The sequence below is a fragment of the Aspergillus vadensis genome, assembly GCF_003184925.1.
Source record: "Aspergillus vadensis CBS 113365 unplaced genomic scaffold BO88scaffold_45, whole genome shotgun sequence".
NCBI classification, from domain to species: Eukaryota; Fungi; Ascomycota; class Eurotiomycetes; order Eurotiales; family Aspergillaceae; genus Aspergillus; species Aspergillus vadensis.
In genome coordinates this window covers 23333-42165 of record NW_020292083.1, presented here as the reverse complement: position 1 = coordinate 42165, position 18833 = coordinate 23333, and the positions used below count along the sequence as shown (strand labels likewise).

The window sequence follows — 18833 nt, the reverse complement described above, 5'->3', positions numbered from 1 at the left end:
GTATGACCCACTATCAGGAGCTCCAGGCCTCAGGCACGGGTCAGGAGCATCGCCGTCTCATGCAATTCCAACGGCTGCCTTGATCCTCTCCCTCCTCAGCATCTTCTTTTTTCTGCCTACAGGTCGCTACTGACCCTTCTTCAATCTCTCAATCGTGGCACACGGTAGCCCGTGCCCCTTAATAGCTCCCTTTGGCCTCCTTCACTCCGACTGTCTTCAATAGCTCCCTCACTCCTTACTTCGACAGGGGCCGTCAAGATGGCGACAGGAAGCCACATGCATAATCTTACCACCCTTATCAAGCGGTAAGCCTTGAATCAGATGCGCTTGGAACTTCAGCGCTGTGCTATCTTCTATTCTTCTATACATCCCTCTATCATTATTATGTGCGACCGGTTACATGTGTTTCTAACCAGCTGGAAATGCCAACAGGTTGGAAGCCGCAACCTCCCGCTTGGAGGATATGGCTATGTCACTGGATGACCCCAACTCGCCCAAGACCATAGCCCCCCCTGCTGTGCCTGAAGCTGCTACTCCTGAGCCTCCCAAGTCAGCTCCCGCTGCGGCTCCCGCGCCGCCTCCCATCCCGCCCCAAATCCAGGACTTTGACACCCTGATCAACGAGGATGTCCGCAACTTTGTGGAGCTGGGCCAGAAGATCAATGGCTTGGTCGGAGAACAGGTAGGAGAGAAAGCGCATGTTCTGCTGAGTGCATCGCTCACAATTCCCGCAGTCCAAGGTAGTCCTTCAAGCCTTCGAAGCCGAGCGCACCTACCTCCTTGTGTCCACGAAAGCTAGAAAGCCCGAGCAGCAGCCCCCGGAGCTCATGACGGGCCTCCACAATGCTTCGGACAGCATCAACAACATCCGCGAGTCGAACAGAGCTTCTCCTCTCTTCAACCACTTCAGCGCAGTCGCGGAGGGTATTGTTGCCCTGGGCTGGTTCTTCGCAGACAAGCCCGCCGATTTCGTCACTGAGATGGCCGGAGGTGTCGAATACTACGGAAACAAGGTCCTGAAGGAGTACAAGGAGAAGTGCGCCGCCTAAACAACCTCTGTAATCTCAAATAGAGCTGACCCATGTTGCAGGGACCGTACCCACGTCCAGTACATCCAGGCCTACTACCAGATCTACAAGTCCCTCGCTGCATACCTGAAGAAGCACTACCCTAAGGGCCTGACCTGGAACGACAAGGATGGAATTGACGCCCAAGAAGCTCTTAGACAGGTCAAGGCCGGTAGCTCTGGCCCTGCCGCCGGCGGTGCTGCTCCTCCTCCCCCGCCACCCCCTCCAGTTCCGACTCTGAACGTTCCTGGCGGTGTTCCTCCCCCTCCCCCGCCGCCCGGCGTCCCTCCTCCGCCTGCAGCAGCCCCAGCTGCACCAGACATGTCAGCTGTCTTCGACCAGCTGAACCAAGGCGAATCCGTTACCGCTGGTCTTCGGAAGGTCGACAAATCGCAGATGACGCACAAGAACCCCAACCTTCGCGCCAGCTCCATGGTTCCCGATAGCCCAACCTCCGGAGGCAGCGCCGTTCGGGGCAAGTCGCCTGCGCCGAGCAAGAAACCCAAGCCGGAGAGCATGCGCGCTCGCAAGCCGCCGCGCAAGGATCTTGAGGGCAGCAAATGGTTCATCGAGAACTTCGACAACCCCGGCGAGATCGTTGAGATCAACGCGCAGCAGAACCACTCTATCCTTATCTCGCGCTGCAACAAGACCATCATCAAGATCAACAACAAGGCCAACGCCATCTCCATCGACAACTGCACCGGCCTCTCCATCATCGTCGACTCCCTCGTCAGCAGCCTTGACGTCATCAAGTCCCCCAAGTTCGCCCTCCAAATAGACGGTGTCGTCCCCACCCTCCTCCTGGACCAGGTCGATGGCGCTACCGTCTACCTGGGCCAGCAGAGCCTGGCCACCGAGGTCTTCTCCAGCAAGTGCACTGCAGTCAACATCATGCTCCCTCCTAAGGAGGGAACCGACGATGATACCAAGGAGTGCCCTATCCCTGAGCAGATCAAGACGTACGTGAAGAACGGCGTTCTGGTCAACGAGATCGTTGAGCACGCTGGTTAGATTTGCCTAGTGGATAGAGACTGCATATACATGTAGAATCTCGGATATTACCCCCCTCATCTCCGACAACAACCACAACTTATTACTACCCCTTACCACAACAAAATGGAGGCGATAATATGCGGCACTTGGAAACCAAACCTTGGACTCTATTGCTGTGTCTTATTCTACTCAATCTCTGTAGATAAAATCTTATTTTTCCGTTCAATTTTATCTTCCGCTATTACTATGTAGTACGTTTGAGGACGTGTATAGAAACAGGAAGAGCCTCAGGTGTCCCTTCCCCCTTTCCCACTCCATCCACACCCGGGATAGATGAACTACACAGTACTCGAAGGGGTGATAAAAGACGTAGAAGAGGAGATAATTTAATTACCGCACATCAAAACCTACAGTAACTATGTGACACATATGTTATATAACATCCACGAGCGTAGTGCAGACTGAATCAAGGCGAAACACAAAGTGATAACAGAGATTGTTCCCGTATTAGCCCCCTCCGAAAACAATTACAAGACTGGATGACACCGCTATTTCCAACAATAGTATAGAACAAAGAGAGAGATTAATGTTGCTGAACGCATTGTCCACATCGGTTGTTTAATCAGTGTTCAATGGACAACAGGAAGAATTGTAGGTATCGGCTAGTAGAGAGAAAGAGTGAAAGAGATAGAGGGAGGAAAGACTTGTTCAAGATATCTAAAGTAGTGGAATATGTAGAGAAGAGAGAAGGTGACATGTTGAGGTGGGTATATTTGCTAGTTCCCGTACTGTAATGGTTGTCCGGTGCGCCTTGCCGTGCGTATTTATTTTGGGCGAAACGGCAGGATGGTAAATTATAATGAATGAGATGATCCTGCATCTGCGCTTAAGAGGTATAGTGCTGTGCTGTTAGTTGAGGAAGACGTGGGGTTGTCCCGCTGTGCTGTGTCGTCCTTGAGGAGAAGATTGAACGAGATGTATAATAGAAATGAAGAAGAGGAAGCAGAAATAAAAAAAGAGAAAAGAGGTTACCATCACGATACGGTCAAGTCATGCTGGTGGGAAGCGTGCCGGCGTTATTCACCGGACTTTTTGAGGTCGGGAGAGTCGTGCTTGTGTACGTCCAAACCCCTCAGCTTCCTGGCAAGGAGGCTGTCACCAGCCTCGGAACTGTTAAAAGCGAACGGATACCCGCCATAACCGGTCTCACCCTTACTGAGTTTACCATAGAGCCCACGCTCCGCGTTACACTGTTCCGTAAAACTTAGGTCGAGTTTGGGCCCTGGAGACAGTGACGGAATAGGCCGGAAAGGATGTGAGGAAGGCTGGGAAGGACTAAAGAGGCTGGAGGTGCCCCGCGGGGCACCCTCCCGGTCTGCAAGTGTACGGTCTGAGAACGGGTCCTCTGGAACACACGTGGAGGAGCTCCCGGAGTATTGGGGCTCTCGTGAGGTCATAGCCCCCGATGGACTCAACATCGATGATGGTTCTCGATCTGTGGGTGCTTTGTGTGGCATCTGGTCTGTTGATGACCGTGCAGTTGCGTGTGTATGACTGGAGTCCCGTGAGGGTTTGTAAGGCGTGTAACGGGGATCAGGGCATTGTATTTCATTGCGAAGCTTTTCCTTACCGTCGGGAACTCTGTTGGCAAATACAACACGAATGCTAGAGTGAAGATAAAATCGGCCCCGAGATGGACAACATATGTTCAGATGGATCAAGTACCGTAGAGTCGGCTTGTCTTTGGGATCCTCTGAAGCGTTTAGCGACGCTTCAGGGCGATCGGTTCCATAGTTCTTTCGAGCGCTCAAAGGCATATCAATGATGGGACCCACCGAATAGCTTCGTTGTCGGATGAATGTCTTTGTCCCCGGCTCCATATCGCTGAGGTCGTAGGGCACGAGGAAGAGCTTCACCGCTGTTTTGTTGGGATTCTTGATCATGATCTGCAACTGACCGTGCTGTGGGATTCGGTAACAACCACCCGGTGGACTTTTGGGCGATTCCGCCCTCCTATGCCTTTTCTCGCGCCTGCGCAAAGTTTCCTGATCGGTTGACCTATGATCCATGGTATTCCCCATGGCACAGTCGTTGTGTGTTCCTGCAGGGCTCTGATGGCGCCTGCGACGTCGACTGCTACCACTGGACGTGTCCCGAGGAAGGAAATTGTCCAAGTCTATCAAGCCAACATAAGGGCTGGGGCTATCGTCCGCGATTGAGCGACCACTGCCTGACGTGGGGTAGCTGTAAAACACCGCCGGAAATGGTATTGTCACGTGCGGTGGGCATTTGAGGTTGGCTTTGCATTTGCCTTTACCGAGGACGCCAATTTGCGCGGTGAAGTCCAAGGGCTTGGAAGGGCTCATTGACATTCTTCCACGGAGGATAGACTCCTCGTATGAGCCAACCATTGGCGCATGTGCTCTGGAAGAGACTTCTGAGCCCACCGAGGGCCTTCGAACCCTCGTGATCGGAGTTTGGACCGAGGATGCAAGCTGAAGGCTGTATGTTGAAGTCAGGGACCGCCGAGGGGAGTGAAGATGATAAGATGTTGTCGTGTCCCATGGTGTGCGATGAGCATCAGCCTGGAAGAAGATCCCCTCTCCATGGTCCCCATGCGATGCCTGCAAGTGCTGGAATGTTTCTGGGGGAAGGGTACGGCGGCGACTGACTTTGTCGATGGCGTCCGAATGACCGACGTACTCCGGCCGAGGAGAGAAGTCCAGGTCTGTATTATTTGCCTGGTGAACGAGAGGGCTCGTCGGGGCTTTCAGTATATAGCTCGAAGAGAACGAGCCGAGAGAGGGAGCCCGAGAACGGGCTGTCGGGGTTGCTGTCTGAACTGATAGAGATTGGCCTCGTAAAGAGGCAGGGAAAACGGGAGTACTGAACCAAGGCGTCGTCGGGGAGGAACTCAGTAGTGGAAAGTGTGCGTTGACGGTGCGACCAGGCACCGGGGATGATGGGGCGTGTTGCTGGCTCTGGGCTTGAGAGCTTCCTTCCCTAAAGTCTCCTGAATGTAAAGCTGAGCGAGGGCGTTCAATATCGGCCGGCGATGCTAACTGCTGATCACTCGAGTCAGACTGGTCGCTAGGACCAGCATTTACAGGTGCTTTGTCTTTCATGTTGGTGGAAGATACATCGGACGCCTGAAGGGTAGGGTTCGGACTGCTTCCCGACTATAACGAATGAATGGGTTAGCAACGTCTCGGATACATGACAATGGAGCTTTTGCTGTTCTAGATAAGATAGAACAAAGGAGTAAAGAAGAACCCGAGACAATAAGTGTGCTCTACAGTGGCAGGACATACGGAATGATGTGATGCCCATCGGGGCGCATCGGCGCTTTTAATATACTGGATCAGTTCCTCGCGATTTGTTGCATGCATTCCCGCCCGGCTTTGATCCGGAGAGGGGCCTTCGTATGGGACATTCTGAGGCCCTGTGAGGGGGTGGCTTCCCAGGGGCTCCCCAGGAGGATGTTTCCAGGGAGAGATGGTCTGACGTCGAGCATTAAGCCGTGGCTGGTGATCATCAGACCACAAATCCTGGAGCCGCTGGTGTTCCGGATCCTGGAAGATGGGCATGGTCACCGGGAGAGGGGATGGGCAGAATGACGGGAAAAGAGGGAAAACATCGCAACCTCAGGAGCAGAGATCAGGGAGACGGACAACGAGGACCCTGATAACGCAAGAGGGAGGGGATTGCAGAGGTTGCGATGATCCGCAGAAACCGAAGTGGCGGAAGAGGAAGAGTCACGGTGGAGTCGACGATGACTTGATCTGCCTTTTGAAGAATGGCTCCGAGTGGGTAAGTCGTTTCGGGGCGTGGGGAACCAGAGGAAGATGAGAGAAGGTATATATATATATTTATATTTAGTAGAGACGATAAGATAGCAAGACTGACCGGAAATTAATGAGCGATGAAAATTAACAGGACATCTGAAACGACTAGAGAATCAATCGGGCGCGAGTAAAAAGAATAAAGACCAGGAAAGCAGACGTGAGGGGGAGAGAAATGCGGAAAGAGGAGAAGAAAAAAAGACCAGAGAGATGCGGAGGCAACGCTTTCGATTCCATCATCGGTCGACCTTCAATCAGTTTCCCTGCCCAACCCTATATTTCCCTCTCTGATTTCCCCTCCATTGTAACCCTACACCTGCAAAATTAATCCCTGCAATCCTCTTGATTATTGCAATAAAAACCCGCCATTCCCGGTGGAGACAACGCAGCTTTGCTTGGGAACATCCTGCAACTGCAAGAGCCCATCACCCGCTAAACTCGAGTTCCTGCACCCGCTCGGCCTCTGCCGTTCAAAACTTTTTTTTTTTTTCTCTTCTGCAGCAATTAAAAAAAAAGGGCAACGAACAACACATCTCACCCCCGCCACGTTGTCGCTGGATTAGTTTCCTGCCCAATACACCGCTCCTTCCATCCCGCGATCGGAGTCAAATTCCAAGAAAAAAAAAGAAAAGCAAAGCAAGACAACCAATTCAAGCCTCGACCAACCATGGCCCCGAAACGCTCCCGCGACGATACCACCACCACCGACGAGAAGCGGGAAAGCACCGGTGATGCCCCCGTGAAGAAGAGAAAGGGTTTCAGCGTCGGTCCTGCCAACCTCCCAGATGGAACATACCGTCGCAAGAGTGAGCTTTTCCCCTTTTCTTCTTCCTTACCCCTCACTACTCCAGTCTAGAACCGTGAAAGCTAACAGAAGAAACCAAATACAGCCCAAAAAATTAAAAACGACCTAATTCAAAAAGCCAAAGTCAAAAAGGCTTACGCCAAAGTTCGCGCCGCCGAGCTTGCCGCCGCTCCATCTAGACCCATCTACACCGACGATGCCCAAGATCAAGACGAGGATAACAAGCGCCCGGACCCGGCCCCGGCGTCGTTGGAACTTCACCCGGACCGACAGGCTATGCTAGACCAGCCGGCGCCGGAGCCGGAACCTACTCCTGCTGGTAGACCGCAGCGTGGGGAGAAACGCAATGCGAAGGGACGTCGTGAAAGAAAGCCCAAGCCCTCTGCGTTTGCTCGAGAGATGGAAATTGCGGAGAAGCGAAGGAAGGAGGCGGAGAAGCGTAGGGAGGAGCGCGAGTTCAGACAGAAGGATCGCGAGGCGATGGCGCGCGCGAAACGGCCGGATCAGGCTGGGAAGAGGAGATTGGGGAGGGAAAGTAAGGTGTTGTTGGGTCGGGTGGAACGGATGGTTGGGAAGGCATAAGATGATGATGCATGGCAGGGCAGTTTCAATGTTGATTTGATTGCGAAGGTGTTCAAAAGTTTGAATATGATACCCACTAGGTAATGACTACATTTTTCTTTATCTTCCTCATCAGGATTGAACTGCTACTACTTTCAAGATGAATCTGTATATTTTCCTTGTGATAATGAAGGGTGGGATCGATCTAGGCGGATGGTTTGTGCCCGTTGCCGCTCCGCGGCTTTCGGAAGCATGCAAACTCTCCTTTGGTTCTTTCTCTGAGGCGCTTCAGGATGCCTCTCATTTCTCCCAGCTCGGACTGAAGCCGTGCGCGTGCTTCGTGAGTGGTCCGCCGATCCAGCTCAACATAAATCTGACTTTGGATCGCGGATGCTTCATCGGTGGAGAACTGTGACATCGTCTGCGCGATGAATTCGGTGTCCAGAGTGGCCTGCATGAGGGCTGCCAGAGTGTACGACGACCGAGAACTAAAGGCGTTCAGAAGCGATGTCGACACTTGGGTCAGCAAATACGTCAGGACGACGGAGAGCAAAGAAGATTGGGCGGCGGATGAGGAGCGGCTCGGCACGGCCGTCAACGTCGAAGGGATGGTGGTGGTAATTTCCGTGTGTACCAGCACCAGGTCTAGCATGGTAGTGTAGACGTATGGGCGGACCTGATCCGGGCGGGACGATGCCGGTTCCCAGTCGGGGGCAGTGATGCTGTTGACAATCGTCGTGTTCAGCGCGTTGATGGTCGGCTTCGTGTATGACTGGAACAAGCGATCGTCGATCTGGTTGAGCACATCGCGGACGGTCTTGGCCTCCTCAGTCAACCGGACCGAGAACGAGTTCTCAAAGTTGGCGACCAGCTGCGGAACGAGATCGGCCTGGAATGCCTTGATGTTTGACAAAGTCAAGAGGATGCGCACATTCTGTAGACGCATTAGCCGATGAACCAGCAGAAGATGGGCGTGTTGAGAATCGATGATCTACTTACTCTGTTCCGAGAATCAACCGCATCCGCAATGAGTAGCGACGGAGATGTATCAAATTCGCTTCGTGTCGCCGTTGAGCCAGCTGCGATCCACTCATCCTCATCCTCCGACGATGTAGGATGTTCCGCATTCTCAACCAGGCCACTCAGCGCCTTATAGACACTAGACACAAACTGGGTGCGAACCATCTGTAGTAGCTTGGCAGGGGGCTGGGTCACAACATCGACGGAACCAGATCTTGCCATAGCCTCAGGGATGTAAAGGATCTTCTGCATACCCGCGATAATTGCGTTCTCGAAAGCAACAAACAGACCAGGCATCTTGGTCAAGTCTCTCTTTTCCGGGTCTCGAGTCCAGTCTTCTAACATCTTGCAAATTTCGGCATCTTTCCCCCAAGCTGCGCATGCCACGCGTACTGAGCGTTCGCGCGCCACACTCACAAGAGATTTAAGGAGATCACGGGTGTTAGTACTGTGCACCACAGGCTCCAAGGCGGCCATCTCACTAGCCGCCGTGCCAATGAGCACCAGACATTGACTGAGATAGTGGATGCCACTGAGAGAATTCGAGAATGGTGGCCAGAAGGCATAGTCTTCCCAATGTTCCCCGCGCTTCGGTGTAGGGAAGGGCATGTTCTTCGGATCAAGCTTGAAACGCGACTCCGTTGGGGTCACGCCCCGACTTCCAGGGCTGCTGGGGCTGGCTGTGGAGATTGGTGAGGTGAGGAGGGATACATCATCCACTGGGGGATCGGCGAACAGTGAGAGAACACTCTCGCGGATGAGATTGAGAAGCTCAACGACTCCCTTTTGCAGCTCTCTGGCGTCATTGGACGAAAGTCGGTGGTGTTTGCGACTTTCTCCCTCGAACCCAGCTGGAAGAAGCTTTTGCCTGCTGCCGTCAATGAAGGATTGCGCTACTTCCCAAAAGTCGAAGACTTCGCCAAGGAGACCTCCTTCAGAGGACAACAGCCTGCTCAGATAGGTATTGATACATTCCCAGAGCTCGATGACTTGGTCGCTATCGCGCATGGTTTGGGTGTCCAGAGCGCCGTCGCGTGGGGCCAACCGGAGGTATGATGCCACTGCCTGAGGCGTCGGTTTCTCACCACTAGCTAGTCGACGCCTCAGAATTTCTATCTCGACCTTGCAACGATCACAGAAGGCCGTAATTTTCTTCTTCAAGAAGTCGTAGCGACTGAGAAGCCATACCCAGATAGGATTGTCATCGACCCCTAGCTCCAAGAGAGCACCGATAAGCTCCATGTGCTCCTCTACGGGACCTGTAGCAGTAACTGTGGTCGAGGTAGTAGGCGCATCGCTGAGGCGCCTCCACAGGTCGCGTTTGAACGCTTGAATTTGTGAATCAACATCTATCCACATTCGTCCCATGGCCAGAATAACATGGGCCTCTTCATCCGTCAATGGCTGATGCTTGCTGGTTGCGGTATCGGCAATATCCCTGGCGGTCTTGGATAGGGCTCTCGCCCTTCGATACTGCTCAAAAACAGAGTCATAGTCTCTCTGCTTGATGGACTTGGAAAGATGACCGCCTATCTCATAGATATCTCTATGTTTCTCCATAGTGTCGACAACGGACTTGAGCACCTGCTCTCTCTCACGTCCTCCCAATGCCGGACCCCACACCTCCTCTGCTTTGACAGATGCCTCGAGCAATGGAACACGGATACCCTTCATGCCGTATTCACTCTCTTTCGTCAAAGCGTTCTTGCCAGGACCTGCATCGGAAAGGGCCGAGGTAGCTATGCTCTGTTTGCTTCCCGAAAGGCTCCGCAGATGACCAACCGACCGGCGGTTGGCATGAGGGCTCAAATACTCCTCTTTCTTGCCCTGATTTCTCATTTCTGTATATACACTGTCGATGGTCGCTTTGGCTCGAACGAATCGCTCGAAGTTCGCTTCGACGAGGACTTTCAGCGACGCGGATTTCTGATCAATTGACTGAGAGAGAATGTTGAGACCTTCGAGAAGGGACCGGATCGACGCATCGGAATGGACTTGGGAGAGGAAGAGCGCCGGGGAGAAGGAGGTCGATGAGAGCAGGAAACGATTTCGCAGGCGACTCTCCTCATCTAGCGACAAGCCGCGCATTTTGAGGATCTTGAGCACACTGTCCCCTGTTCCCAGGGGATCAGGCTCATCCATCTTGACGAGGTTCTCCCGACCATTGTTCCCTTTGAAGGAGCCTAGAGTGACCCCCTTCCGCGTGCTATTGCTGCGCTCCAAAGCAAAGTATCGGGATTTCTCCGAGCGCGAGCCACGACGTTCTAAAGCTTCGTCTTCGGAATGGTCGCTTTCATCCAGCTCAGCGGGCCATTCTTCAGGGAAAGCCGAGGGCAAGTTATAGTAACTGGCCACGTCGACGTCAGCCATGTTCGGGGGTGGGTGGGTAGGTGTTTTGGGAAATCGGCGATAACGGAGGTTGTTATTATGGGGAGAGCGATTAAGCACGGAGGGGAATGATTAGGGAGGCCACATGCAGGAAAACGCGCAGCAGCAAGGGTGGGGACAATTGGGGGGTTCAGAATTAGGGTGTTAACTATAGAAAGGATAGGCACAGCCAGGACAGGCAGTTCGGAGGGAACGTTTGGGACGTTGGGTTAGCTTGGGAGTTATCAGATCAAGCACGGGAAGCAGACTGGAGCCGGTGGACTGACGGTAACTCGCAAGTTTGTCTCTTGTTCGGTCGGACCGGGAGCGGCGGTGCCGAGAATCACTGGATGGATTAAAGTGCCTTTCTTCGCCGCGACTTGCTCTCTTCGTTCCCGCACAAGCAAACCCGCCGCCGCCTTTTCCACCTCTCTCTCTCTCTCTCTCCTCTCTTCTTTCTCTTCCTTAACTCTCCTCTCTTCTCCTCACAACCCCCCCAATTCCTTCTTTTTATTTCACCCTTGACCGTTTGACGTCGATCTCGGGGACTTTATCACAATGATTGCCGCCAGGAACTTTGTCGCTCCCGCCCGTCAATGCTTGCGGACAACACGTGTGTCCCCTCGCATTGCCTCGCCCTTCTCGCAGGTAACCTACCGACCGCTTTCCTCGACAACATGACTTGGAAGGATTCTCGATCTAACTGCACACCTAGCTCCGCACTTACTCCGTTGCTGCCGATGAGCGCGTCGCCAAGTTCAAGGGTCAGAAGGACACTGATGTATGTCGCGTCCCGGGCAACGCCTGAAACATTTTTTTGCGTCCATCCTTTGGTCCGGTAGCTTCCGCCGCAACCTGCGACAACGGCCTATATCCAACAGCTGTTCCGAAGGATGGTTTATAGATGAATGGTGTTGTTGACATGATGTGTCCTTATAGGGAAAATACACTGTTACCCTGATCGAGGGTGACGGTATCGGTCCCGAGATCTCCCAGTCGGTGAAGGATATCTTCGCTGCCGCAAACGTACGCCTCCCGCTGTCCCCGATCGCATATGATATACAAACTCAGCGATGCTAAATTACCTGTGTGCAGGCCCCTGTCAAGTGGGAGCCCGTCGATGTTACTCCCATCCTGAAGGACGGCAAGACCGCCATCCCCGACGAGGCCATCAAGAGCGTCCAGAAGAACTACGTTGCGCTCAAGGGTCCTCTTGCTGTACGTCCTTCCTCTCTACACTGTTTTGCGAATTTTTCTAAACGCTTCGTCACATAGACCCCCGTCGGCAAGGGACACGTCTCTTTGAACCTGACCCTCCGTCGTACTTTCAACCTTTTCGCCAACGTCCGTCCCTGCCGTTCCGTTGCCGGTTACAAGACCCCCTACGACAATGTCGACACCGTCCTGATCCGTGAGAACACCGAGGGTGAATACTCCGGCATTGAGCACGTCGTCGTCGACGGTGTCGTCCAGAGCATCAAGCTCATCACCAAGGAGGCCTCCGAGAGAGTGCTCCGCTTCGCCTTCCAGTACGCTCGTTCCATCAACAAGAAGAAGGTCCGTGTCGTGCACAAGGCCACCATCATGAAGATGTCCGACGGTCTCTTCCTCAACCTTGCTCGTGACATTGCCAAGGAGTTCCCCGACGTCGAGTTCGATGCTGAGCTGCTGGACAACTCTTGCCTGAAGATCGTTACCGACCCCACCCCCTACAACGACAAGGTCCTTGTCATGCCCAACCTGTACGGTGACATTCTGTCCGACATGTGCGCCGGTCTGATTGGTGGTCTTGGTCTGACCCCCTCCGGTAACATTGGTGACGAGTGCTCCATCTTCGAGGCCGTCCACGGTTCCGCCCCCGACATTGCTGGCAAGGGTCTTGCCAACCCCACTGCTCTGCTTCTGAGCAGTATCATGATGCTTCAGCACATGGGTCTGACCGAGCACGCCGCTCGTATCCAGAAGGCTACTTTCGACACCCTCGCCGAAGGAAAGGTAAGCTAAGATCCCATCAATCTGACGTCAACATTGCGAAACACGATGCTAATAGCTGCAATTTCAGGCCCTCACCGGTGACTTGGGTGGTTCCGCCAAGACCCACGAGTATGCTGAGGCCATCATGAAGCGTCTGTAAGGGATTGGAACATGCCTGTACTATTCCCCCAAATTGTTTCTTTTTTAGCCTGTGAATGACTAGACCAAATATGTAGTGATCTACTGTATGTGCTCCCATGTATTTAGATGCCAATTATGTTGTTTTACTTTCTACCTCGGTTGGTCCTACTCCCAATTGGTCAATCATTGCTGGAGAAAGAAAGATACTAGTAGCTAGTAACTTGGTCGACGAATCATGCCTAGTCTACCGTTCCGGCAGAGGGATAATTGATTGTAGAACGAAGGGAAAGAAAAGTAAAATACAAACAAAGCCCCGTCAAAACGCCTAGTTCTCCCAAGGTATCATTATCGACGTATTTGTTACAGACAGAGCCAACGAACGTCAGCAGAAAACCACATATCAATATCAAGGCTGACGCCGTCGGCCCCTCCGAGTTCCCGTGCCTGCTGCACTTCTCCCCTTCTGTTTCGTCCTCGAAGTCTGGGCACGCGTACTCCGCGTCGTAGGTGATCCCCCCTCCGCTTCCTCATCGACCTCACTATCATCCTTCGCAGCGTCCGAGCCATCTTCATCGCCATCTTCATTCGCGCCTGTCTCCTCGCCAGAATCCCCTTCTTCCTCCGCAGCTCCGGAACCCTTCGCCGGCGGTTCAACCTCGACGTGTAGACGCGACGAACGCGTCCCTCGTCCAGAGGTACGCCCGCCACGGCCTGATTTCCGTCCTCGTGATGGCGCGGGGGAAGAGCGAGGTTCTGTATGAGAGGAACAGCTTGCGATTAGTATTTTTCTTCCAAATCCGACATCCAAGGTAGTAGTATCATATACGCACCGTCTGTATCAGCCACCGTGCTCCCCCTCCTCGATCCCGCATGCGTGCTAGGATCAGGAGACGCGGTCCCTTCCATCGCCAGTCGCCGTTCGAACATCATTTCTCCGTATTCGTCCTGGGGTAATTCGAACGGGCAGTAGAATTCCTTCGAGTCCTCGGCGGTGTCTGTTATCAGAGAATCTTCCTGTTTATCCCCGTAATAATTGATGAATGTTAGCACGAGCCGGAATTCCAAGAGTGAAATATAATCTCAATGGCTGGGTGAGGCATCAACCCACCCGTTCATCCAGAGCCGGAAGATTGTATAATGTCCCCAGCTTCTTCCATATTCCTGGTATCCGTGTGTGTTCTGCGTGCGCGGGCGCATATCCTTGGCTTTTCATGAACTCCGAAATCGCGATCATGCGGAAGTGCTTGTGCATGCCTTGAAAGGAAAACCTCATTAGCGACACACTGTTCGGAATAGTGCTTGTCCTTGCGCCCGGCAGAGGGGAAAGGTTGCTGACATACCGACAGGCTTCCATTTTATAATCCCCTTCAACAGCGCGGTCTCTTGCTCGTCCGTCCAGGGATCTGTCACTGGGTCGTAATCCGTGGTTGTTGGCTGGTCAGCGGTGCTTGCGGACGGCTCGGCATTCTCATTTTGGGGGGTGAGTTTGGCTTTCTTGCGCGGGGGCATGGCGGTTGAATGGTGAGTAAACAGAGAGCTTGTGTGTAAAGGTGGGTAGGTAAATAATGGCTTGCTGAAGGGACGGAGGGGAGAGCTCTCGTCCGCGGGTTGGCTGAACCGCGGCGAATTCCTGCCGCTTCGGTTTCCCGAACAAGCGGTGGTCCGGGCGTTGGACGGGGAGAGGAGCTAGTCTGGTTTGGGTTTAGTGAGGCGTGATCTCGCGCTGCCAACGCGTCCTCTGGTGCTTGTCACTTGAGAGTCCCACGAGACTTTGGTGGGTTGGGTTCAACTGAGGACGATGAATACGGGAAACTACACCTCTGGGCCACTGTATTGTCATGGTCTACAGAGTGTTGGCCAGTTCGTCTTGCGGTTCCTGCATCCATTGAAGCTGTTGGCGTAGGAGTAGTTGTCCGCTGCATAGTACGAACTATATGCTGAAAGACGTCATTATTGGTTCCGGACTGCGAGTTGTTTCAAGTGTCCTATGGACTGCAATTGGCAGATTCGGCAGGAGAATGTCTCAGGGGAGAGCAGGGTGACAATGCTAAACTGTGATCTTTCAATGGTAGCCATCATTGTATGCCCCACGAGGCTACAGGTGTCGGTCGTCGGTTCTCTTGTGAATTTGACTGCTAGCTATAGTGCGATGCCATTGAGCTTACTGTCACTTTCCTTCGTCAAACAAGACCGATGGTCTATCTTACTTGACCAACATGAGTGAGCGAATGATACGATTTTGACCCAGATAGAAGATCCTACGTCGACTCGCGCATATTGCAGGCGCACATCAAGGTCAACTTTATCCTTTCACTTGAAGCACATTACAGTTCGTATATGTTTCTTGCGAAATTAGCGTCATTATATACAATCTAACATCGTCGTCTTCCTATGCTAGTGACGAAGGATATTTCCTGAAGTGAGCACTCAGAAGAAATGAAGGTCCGACTCCGCCCATCCTTGCTCCAGTAGGATCTTGCGGGCGGACTTTTCCATGGCCTCTGGACCACAGATAAGCACCATGCTCTTGCCATCGGGAATGACATACTCTTTCAGCAGGTCTTCCGATATACGTCCACGACGTCCAGTCCAACTGTCCGGAGCCTTGGTTAAAGTGTGTACCACCTTGCACTTCTTGCTATCCAACGCTTCATAGGCGTCCAGTTCGTCACGACATAGAATGTCCTCTTCCTGTCTATTGCCATCCAGGACCACGCATGAAGTAGGGTCCTGCTTGTCCTGTATCACCGCACGTAGCACTTGGAAGATTGGCGTGATACCAGTTCCTCCACAGATCATCTTGAAAGAACTAACATGGCGCTCTTTGCCGCTCACCATGACCTTGCCGTTTCCAAGGTACTCGAATCTGCCAGTGGGACCCTTGCAGTCTATTTCTGATCCCAACGCGAGCTTCTCTAGAGCCATAGTCATCTTACCACCTTTGACCGTGGGAGTGTCGAAGTAAATCTTGACCAGCAGGTCCATGGTGCCTTCCTGATTGGTATCGGAGATAGGGGTGTATGAGCGGATAATGGCTTCTTTGCTGGTGGGGTCGGCGACCTTGATCATAAGATGTTGGCCAATGGGTAGGCCCAGGGTCTGTTTGTCATGTTGAAGCTGGAAAGTGAAAATGCGGGTGTCCCATGACACGTCCTTCCTCTTTACAAGGGTCATCTTCGACCATGATTTCGACTGGAGGAATGTTGCGCGAGGTTCATCCGATTCTGGTGCGCTATCATTCTTGAGCGCTTCCAACGACGCCTTATCCATGGTTCCGATATGGTAATCAGGCATCATGGCTTTGGCCGTTTCGCTATCTGTGAGTGTGTCAGCATTCTAGACTCCATTCAAAAAAGGTCCTTAGACATACGGATGGCCAAAAATTCCTCCGAAACGTCGATGCCAGCAGACGAAATGATACTCTGAGCTCCTCCAGGATGGCCCTCAAGGAATGCCGTGCCATCGTACACTTCCCCGTTCACGATGAACCAGGGCTTCTCATCGCTTGAGTTCTTCTTGAATTCTTCAAGGTCGATCATCCGGTTCACGCCGTCTTTCTTCATGTTGATCTCCTTCTCGGGCTCTGGCTCTGCCGGTTCCTCTCCTGCGTGTCTTTCTCCCCAGTTACCGTTGACCAGATCACCACCGGCCTTTTTGACGCGTTCCATCCATCCACCAGGCCCGGTAGGATCAGTTGGGTGCTCGAACCTGAGAGTCCCGTTCTCCTTTGTGATGGTGACCCGGAACCAAGGATTGTTCATCATGCCCAGAACAGACCAGTACATATCGCGCGGTTGGAGAGACAAGGCCTCATCCATGGCCCGCACAAGAATGGCATCTGTATTCTCTAGCTCAGGAATGGCGATATCCAGCGACCAGAAGCTCCAGCAGAAACAGGTCTCGCGCCAGGACATGTCCACCCTGCCACCGAACAGGTCCCCTTCGAAGTCACGATACTTGTCTTCGGCATATGAAATATTGGCCAATCGCCAGGCTATAATCAGGTTAGTTCTGCTTCAACACACTTGCGCGATGATCTCGTACATTTGCCCTTATCTAAAGATATTTCGACTCTCGTAATCCTCCGACCGCCTCCTGCATAGGCATATCCTTTCACGTTGTACGACGGGCCTGCCGACGCAAGATCCAGCACCTCCTTGTGCTCGGGGTATACTACAGAAGAGTTCACGTTAAGATCATAAATTGCATATCGGTCATCGCGCCACCAGTTTGGGTCACTGGACGACATTTCGGGCGAAACCATTGTCCTGGATATAAGTTAGACAAGGTACTCTTGTGGTCGGATAGGCGAGTCTTACGGTAATACTCGATTGTCATAGATGTGGTACCAGTTATCACTGGGCGCATCAGTCAAAATGAGCTTCTTCAGCCATTTGACACTTCGGCCACCGATCTGGCCGGGTACGACGGCTCTCAGGGGACGGCCGTGATCAGGACGAAGATCCTCGCCGTTCATTTTGTGGGCCAGCATGATTCCCCTATTGGGATCCATAGCCCAATTGAGTTTGATTGAGGTGCCGTAATACCCGTTTGGCTGAAAGCAAAATGTCAGAGCACTACATGCATAGATGGATATGGCGACTTACCAGCTTATCTGCTCCCTCCATGCAAACATACTTGGCTTTCCTCAGAGGCTTCGCGCTTCGTAGGATATCTGCCATCATTGGGCCAGTCCAAAGGGCCGTCGACAGGCCAGCGGAACCCCATGAGAAACCCTTGGTCTTCCTGACCACATTCTGCTCCTTCCGTCTGTTTCCCGCACAGACGAGAGTGATTGGTGCTGTGATCTGATCGTATTTCTGCAAGATTTCCCGGAAATTGAGGACAAGCGGCTTCTCCACCAGGCTGCATATCACTTGTCAGATAACGGTGCGACATTTGGGGGAAATGATATTTTTTACCCTTCGATGCTAATCTCCCAATTTGGGATGTCTTCGTCTTTCACCAAAGGTACTGGGCCATGATTTCTCACATAGAACAATTCCGGGGAAGTCAAGAAGCCTAGTTTCTGGTGAGCATCACCACGGCTACAAGGGCCCTTGCGCAGACTTCAAAGGGAATAGGGCAGCAGGGAAAGAGGTTGAGTACCTTCGTCGTACAGAGCCGTGAGCGGAGGCTCGACATTGAAGGGATGAACACCCGTCAGTCTGATAAGGCGAGGGTCGCGGGGTACATGATAATCGGGAGTTGGCTTGTCTATATTGAGAACTTCGGTTGGTTCTTTTGAAGGGGGCGGCAGAGGAATGTCTGGAAGTTCCACGGCAGGCAGCTCCTCTTGGTGGACCTTGATCGGACCCGACTTGAGGGCGACCCCTTGAGCGGTGAAAGGCTCTGTCAGCACCTCAGTGACAGTCGCCATGATATGCGCTTTGTGGTTCAATAGCCTCGAGGTGCCAGATCAGACATGAGACAATAACAAGATAGAGACGAGTATAGATTGGGACCGATACAGAGCATGCAGGAAGATGAGAGGAGCCAGACACTCATCCGGGGAAGACCAGGGTTAGCTACGGGAAAATTAATCGCTCAAAAACCAGATGACAGATGAACCCTCAAAACTGCCGGCTTTTGGATTGGCTCAACGGGGTGACCAGCAACGGCCGGGATCTGGTACTAAGTCCACGGAGAAGAAACAGGAGGCATTCCACCTGGTTTGAGATCCTATTTGGGGGGCGAGATTGAGGGTCAACATTCGGCCGGAGAGATTTCCGCGGGAGCCGGTGGGCTCGAACAATGACCTAACTAACGAGCAGAGATATGTAATAGTAATACTCCGTACTCTTCAGATGGTCTAGTCATGGCCTGGTGTGTCCTCCAGTCGGGAAGACAGGGAGAAACCGGGCTTCTCATTCGAACATTCCTACGGGGGGGTGTGGGCACTTGAGACTTGGTCCCGAAAAAAAAAAGTATAAAAAATCCAGACATGAAAAAATCCGGAAACAAGCCTCTCCCGAGTAGCCAAGAGACTCACTAAACTAGCGACATTTTGTGCTGTAATGGTAAAACAAGCCCCAGGAGGACAGCGGCCAGATCCACTTG

The 18833-nt window shown here is 52.7% G+C and overlaps 8 protein-coding genes across 8 annotated transcripts; 4 read left to right on the top strand and 4 right to left on the bottom strand.

The window, feature by feature from the left end:
* Positions 1–191: 191 nt before the first annotated feature.
* capA (adenylate cyclase-binding protein) lies at positions 192–2289 on the top strand. Its single transcript, XM_025707946.1, has 3 exons — positions 192–682; positions 735–1036; positions 1091–2289. The coding sequence occupies exons 1-3, from the start codon at positions 464–466 to the stop codon at positions 2079–2081; spliced, it is 1512 nt and encodes a 503-aa protein (XP_025557022.1). The 5' UTR covers positions 192–463; the 3' UTR covers positions 2082–2289.
* A 752-nt stretch (positions 2290–3041) lies between these two features.
* Positions 3042–6111, bottom strand: BO88DRAFT_223709 (uncharacterized protein). The gene is made up of 3 exons (XM_025702027.1): positions 5375–6111; positions 5204–5242; positions 3042–5128 (listed from the first exon to the last, which is right to left on the bottom strand). Exons 1-3 carry the CDS (start codon positions 5648–5650, stop codon positions 3140–3142), a joined length of 2304 nt encoding a protein of 767 aa, XP_025557021.1. The 5' UTR covers positions 5651–6111; the 3' UTR covers positions 3042–3139.
* A 131-nt stretch (positions 6112–6242) lies between these two features.
* BO88DRAFT_223688 (uncharacterized protein) lies at positions 6243–7550 on the top strand. Its single transcript, XM_025702026.1, has 3 exons — positions 6243–6711; positions 6796–7372; positions 7481–7550. The coding sequence occupies exons 1-2, from the start codon at positions 6573–6575 to the stop codon at positions 7290–7292; spliced, it is 636 nt and encodes a 211-aa protein (XP_025557020.1). The 5' UTR covers positions 6243–6572; the 3' UTR covers positions 7293–7372; positions 7481–7550.
* Positions 7477–10661, bottom strand: BO88DRAFT_492345 (exocyst subunit SEC5; the record flags this gene model as incomplete). Its single annotated transcript, XM_025712917.1, has 2 exons — positions 7477–8205; positions 8271–10661. The coding sequence occupies 2 exons, from the start codon at positions 10659–10661 to the stop codon at positions 7477–7479; spliced, it is 3120 nt and encodes a 1039-aa protein (XP_025557019.1).
* A 399-nt stretch (positions 10662–11060) lies between these two features.
* Positions 11061–13043, top strand: BO88DRAFT_409393 (isocitrate dehydrogenase (NAD(+)) IDH2). The gene is made up of 6 exons (XM_025707945.1): positions 11061–11306; positions 11374–11439; positions 11598–11684; positions 11754–11876; positions 11934–12653; positions 12721–13043. Exons 1-6 carry the CDS (start codon positions 11217–11219, stop codon positions 12790–12792), a joined length of 1158 nt encoding a protein of 385 aa, XP_025557018.1. The 5' UTR covers positions 11061–11216; the 3' UTR covers positions 12793–13043.
* On the bottom strand, positions 13013–14368 carry BO88DRAFT_409392 (uncharacterized protein). The gene is made up of 4 exons (XM_025707944.1): positions 14114–14368; positions 13882–14027; positions 13604–13787; positions 13013–13526 (listed from the first exon to the last, which is right to left on the bottom strand). The coding sequence occupies exons 1-4, from the start codon at positions 14280–14282 to the stop codon at positions 13180–13182; spliced, it is 846 nt and encodes a 281-aa protein (XP_025557017.1). The 5' UTR covers positions 14283–14368; the 3' UTR covers positions 13013–13179.
* Positions 14369–15079: 711 nt separating this feature from the next.
* On the bottom strand, positions 15080–18519 carry niaD (nitrate reductase NiaD). The gene is made up of 7 exons (XM_025704372.1): positions 17883–18519; positions 17696–17795; positions 17381–17639; positions 17093–17328; positions 16818–17041; positions 16144–16767; positions 15080–16090 (listed from the first exon to the last, which is right to left on the bottom strand). Exons 1-7 carry the CDS (start codon positions 18151–18153, stop codon positions 15201–15203), a joined length of 2604 nt encoding a protein of 867 aa, XP_025557016.1. The 5' UTR covers positions 18154–18519; the 3' UTR covers positions 15080–15200.
* On the top strand, positions 18332–18531 carry BO88DRAFT_353785 (uncharacterized protein; the record flags this gene model as incomplete). The annotated part of the gene is made up of 2 exons (XM_025703651.1): positions 18332–18445; positions 18478–18531. 2 exons carry the CDS (start codon positions 18332–18334, stop codon positions 18529–18531), a joined length of 168 nt encoding a protein of 55 aa, XP_025557015.1.
* Between the last annotated feature and the right edge of the window lie 302 nt (positions 18532–18833).

Coding starts and splice junctions, on each gene's coding strand:
- capA (XM_025707946.1), top strand. CDS start 464: ATGGCTATGTCACTGGATGACCCCAACTCGCCCAAGACCATAGCCCCC. Junction 683..734: donor ATGGCTTGGTCGGAGAACAG/GTAGGAGAGAAA, acceptor CAATTCCCGCAG/TCCAAGGTAGTCCTTCAAGC. Junction 1,037..1,090: donor CTGAAGGAGTACAAGGAGAA/GTGCGCCGCCTA, acceptor CCCATGTTGCAG/GGACCGTACCCACGTCCAGT.
- BO88DRAFT_223709 (XM_025702027.1), bottom strand. CDS start 5,650: ATGCCCATCTTCCAGGATCCGGAACACCAGCGGCTCCAGGATTTGTGG. Junction 5,243..5,374: donor GATGGGCATCACATCATTCC/GTATGTCCTGCC, acceptor CATTCGTTATAG/TCGGGAAGCAGTCCGAACCC. Junction 5,129..5,203: donor CTACCCTTCAGGCGTCCGAT/GTATCTTCCACC, acceptor TCGAGTGATCAG/CAGTTAGCATCGCCGGCCGA.
- BO88DRAFT_223688 (XM_025702026.1), top strand. CDS start 6,573: ATGGCCCCGAAACGCTCCCGCGACGATACCACCACCACCGACGAGAAG. Junction 6,712..6,795: donor TGGAACATACCGTCGCAAGA/GTGAGCTTTTCC, acceptor AACCAAATACAG/CCCAAAAAATTAAAAACGAC.
- BO88DRAFT_409393 (XM_025707945.1), top strand. CDS start 11,217: ATGATTGCCGCCAGGAACTTTGTCGCTCCCGCCCGTCAATGCTTGCGG. Junction 11,307..11,373: donor TTGCCTCGCCCTTCTCGCAG/GTAACCTACCGA, acceptor CTGCACACCTAG/CTCCGCACTTACTCCGTTGC. Junction 11,440..11,597: donor AGGGTCAGAAGGACACTGAT/GTATGTCGCGTC, acceptor GTGTCCTTATAG/GGAAAATACACTGTTACCCT.
- BO88DRAFT_409392 (XM_025707944.1), bottom strand. CDS start 14,282: ATGCCCCCGCGCAAGAAAGCCAAACTCACCCCCCAAAATGAGAATGCC. Junction 13,788..13,881: donor TTCCGGCTCTGGATGAACGG/GTGGGTTGATGC, acceptor GGGGATAAACAG/GAAGATTCTCTGATAACAGA. Junction 13,527..13,603: donor CACGGTGGCTGATACAGACG/GTGCGTATATGA, acceptor CCTCTCATACAG/AACCTCGCTCTTCCCCCGCG.
- niaD (XM_025704372.1), bottom strand. CDS start 18,153: ATGGCGACTGTCACTGAGGTGCTGACAGAGCCTTTCACCGCTCAAGGG. Junction 17,640..17,695: donor TGGGAGATTAGCATCGAAGG/GTAAAAAATATC, acceptor AGTGATATGCAG/CCTGGTGGAGAAGCCGCTTG. Junction 16,768..16,817: donor ATCTTTAGATAAGGGCAAAT/GTACGAGATCAT, acceptor ACCTGATTATAG/CCTGGCGATTGGCCAATATT.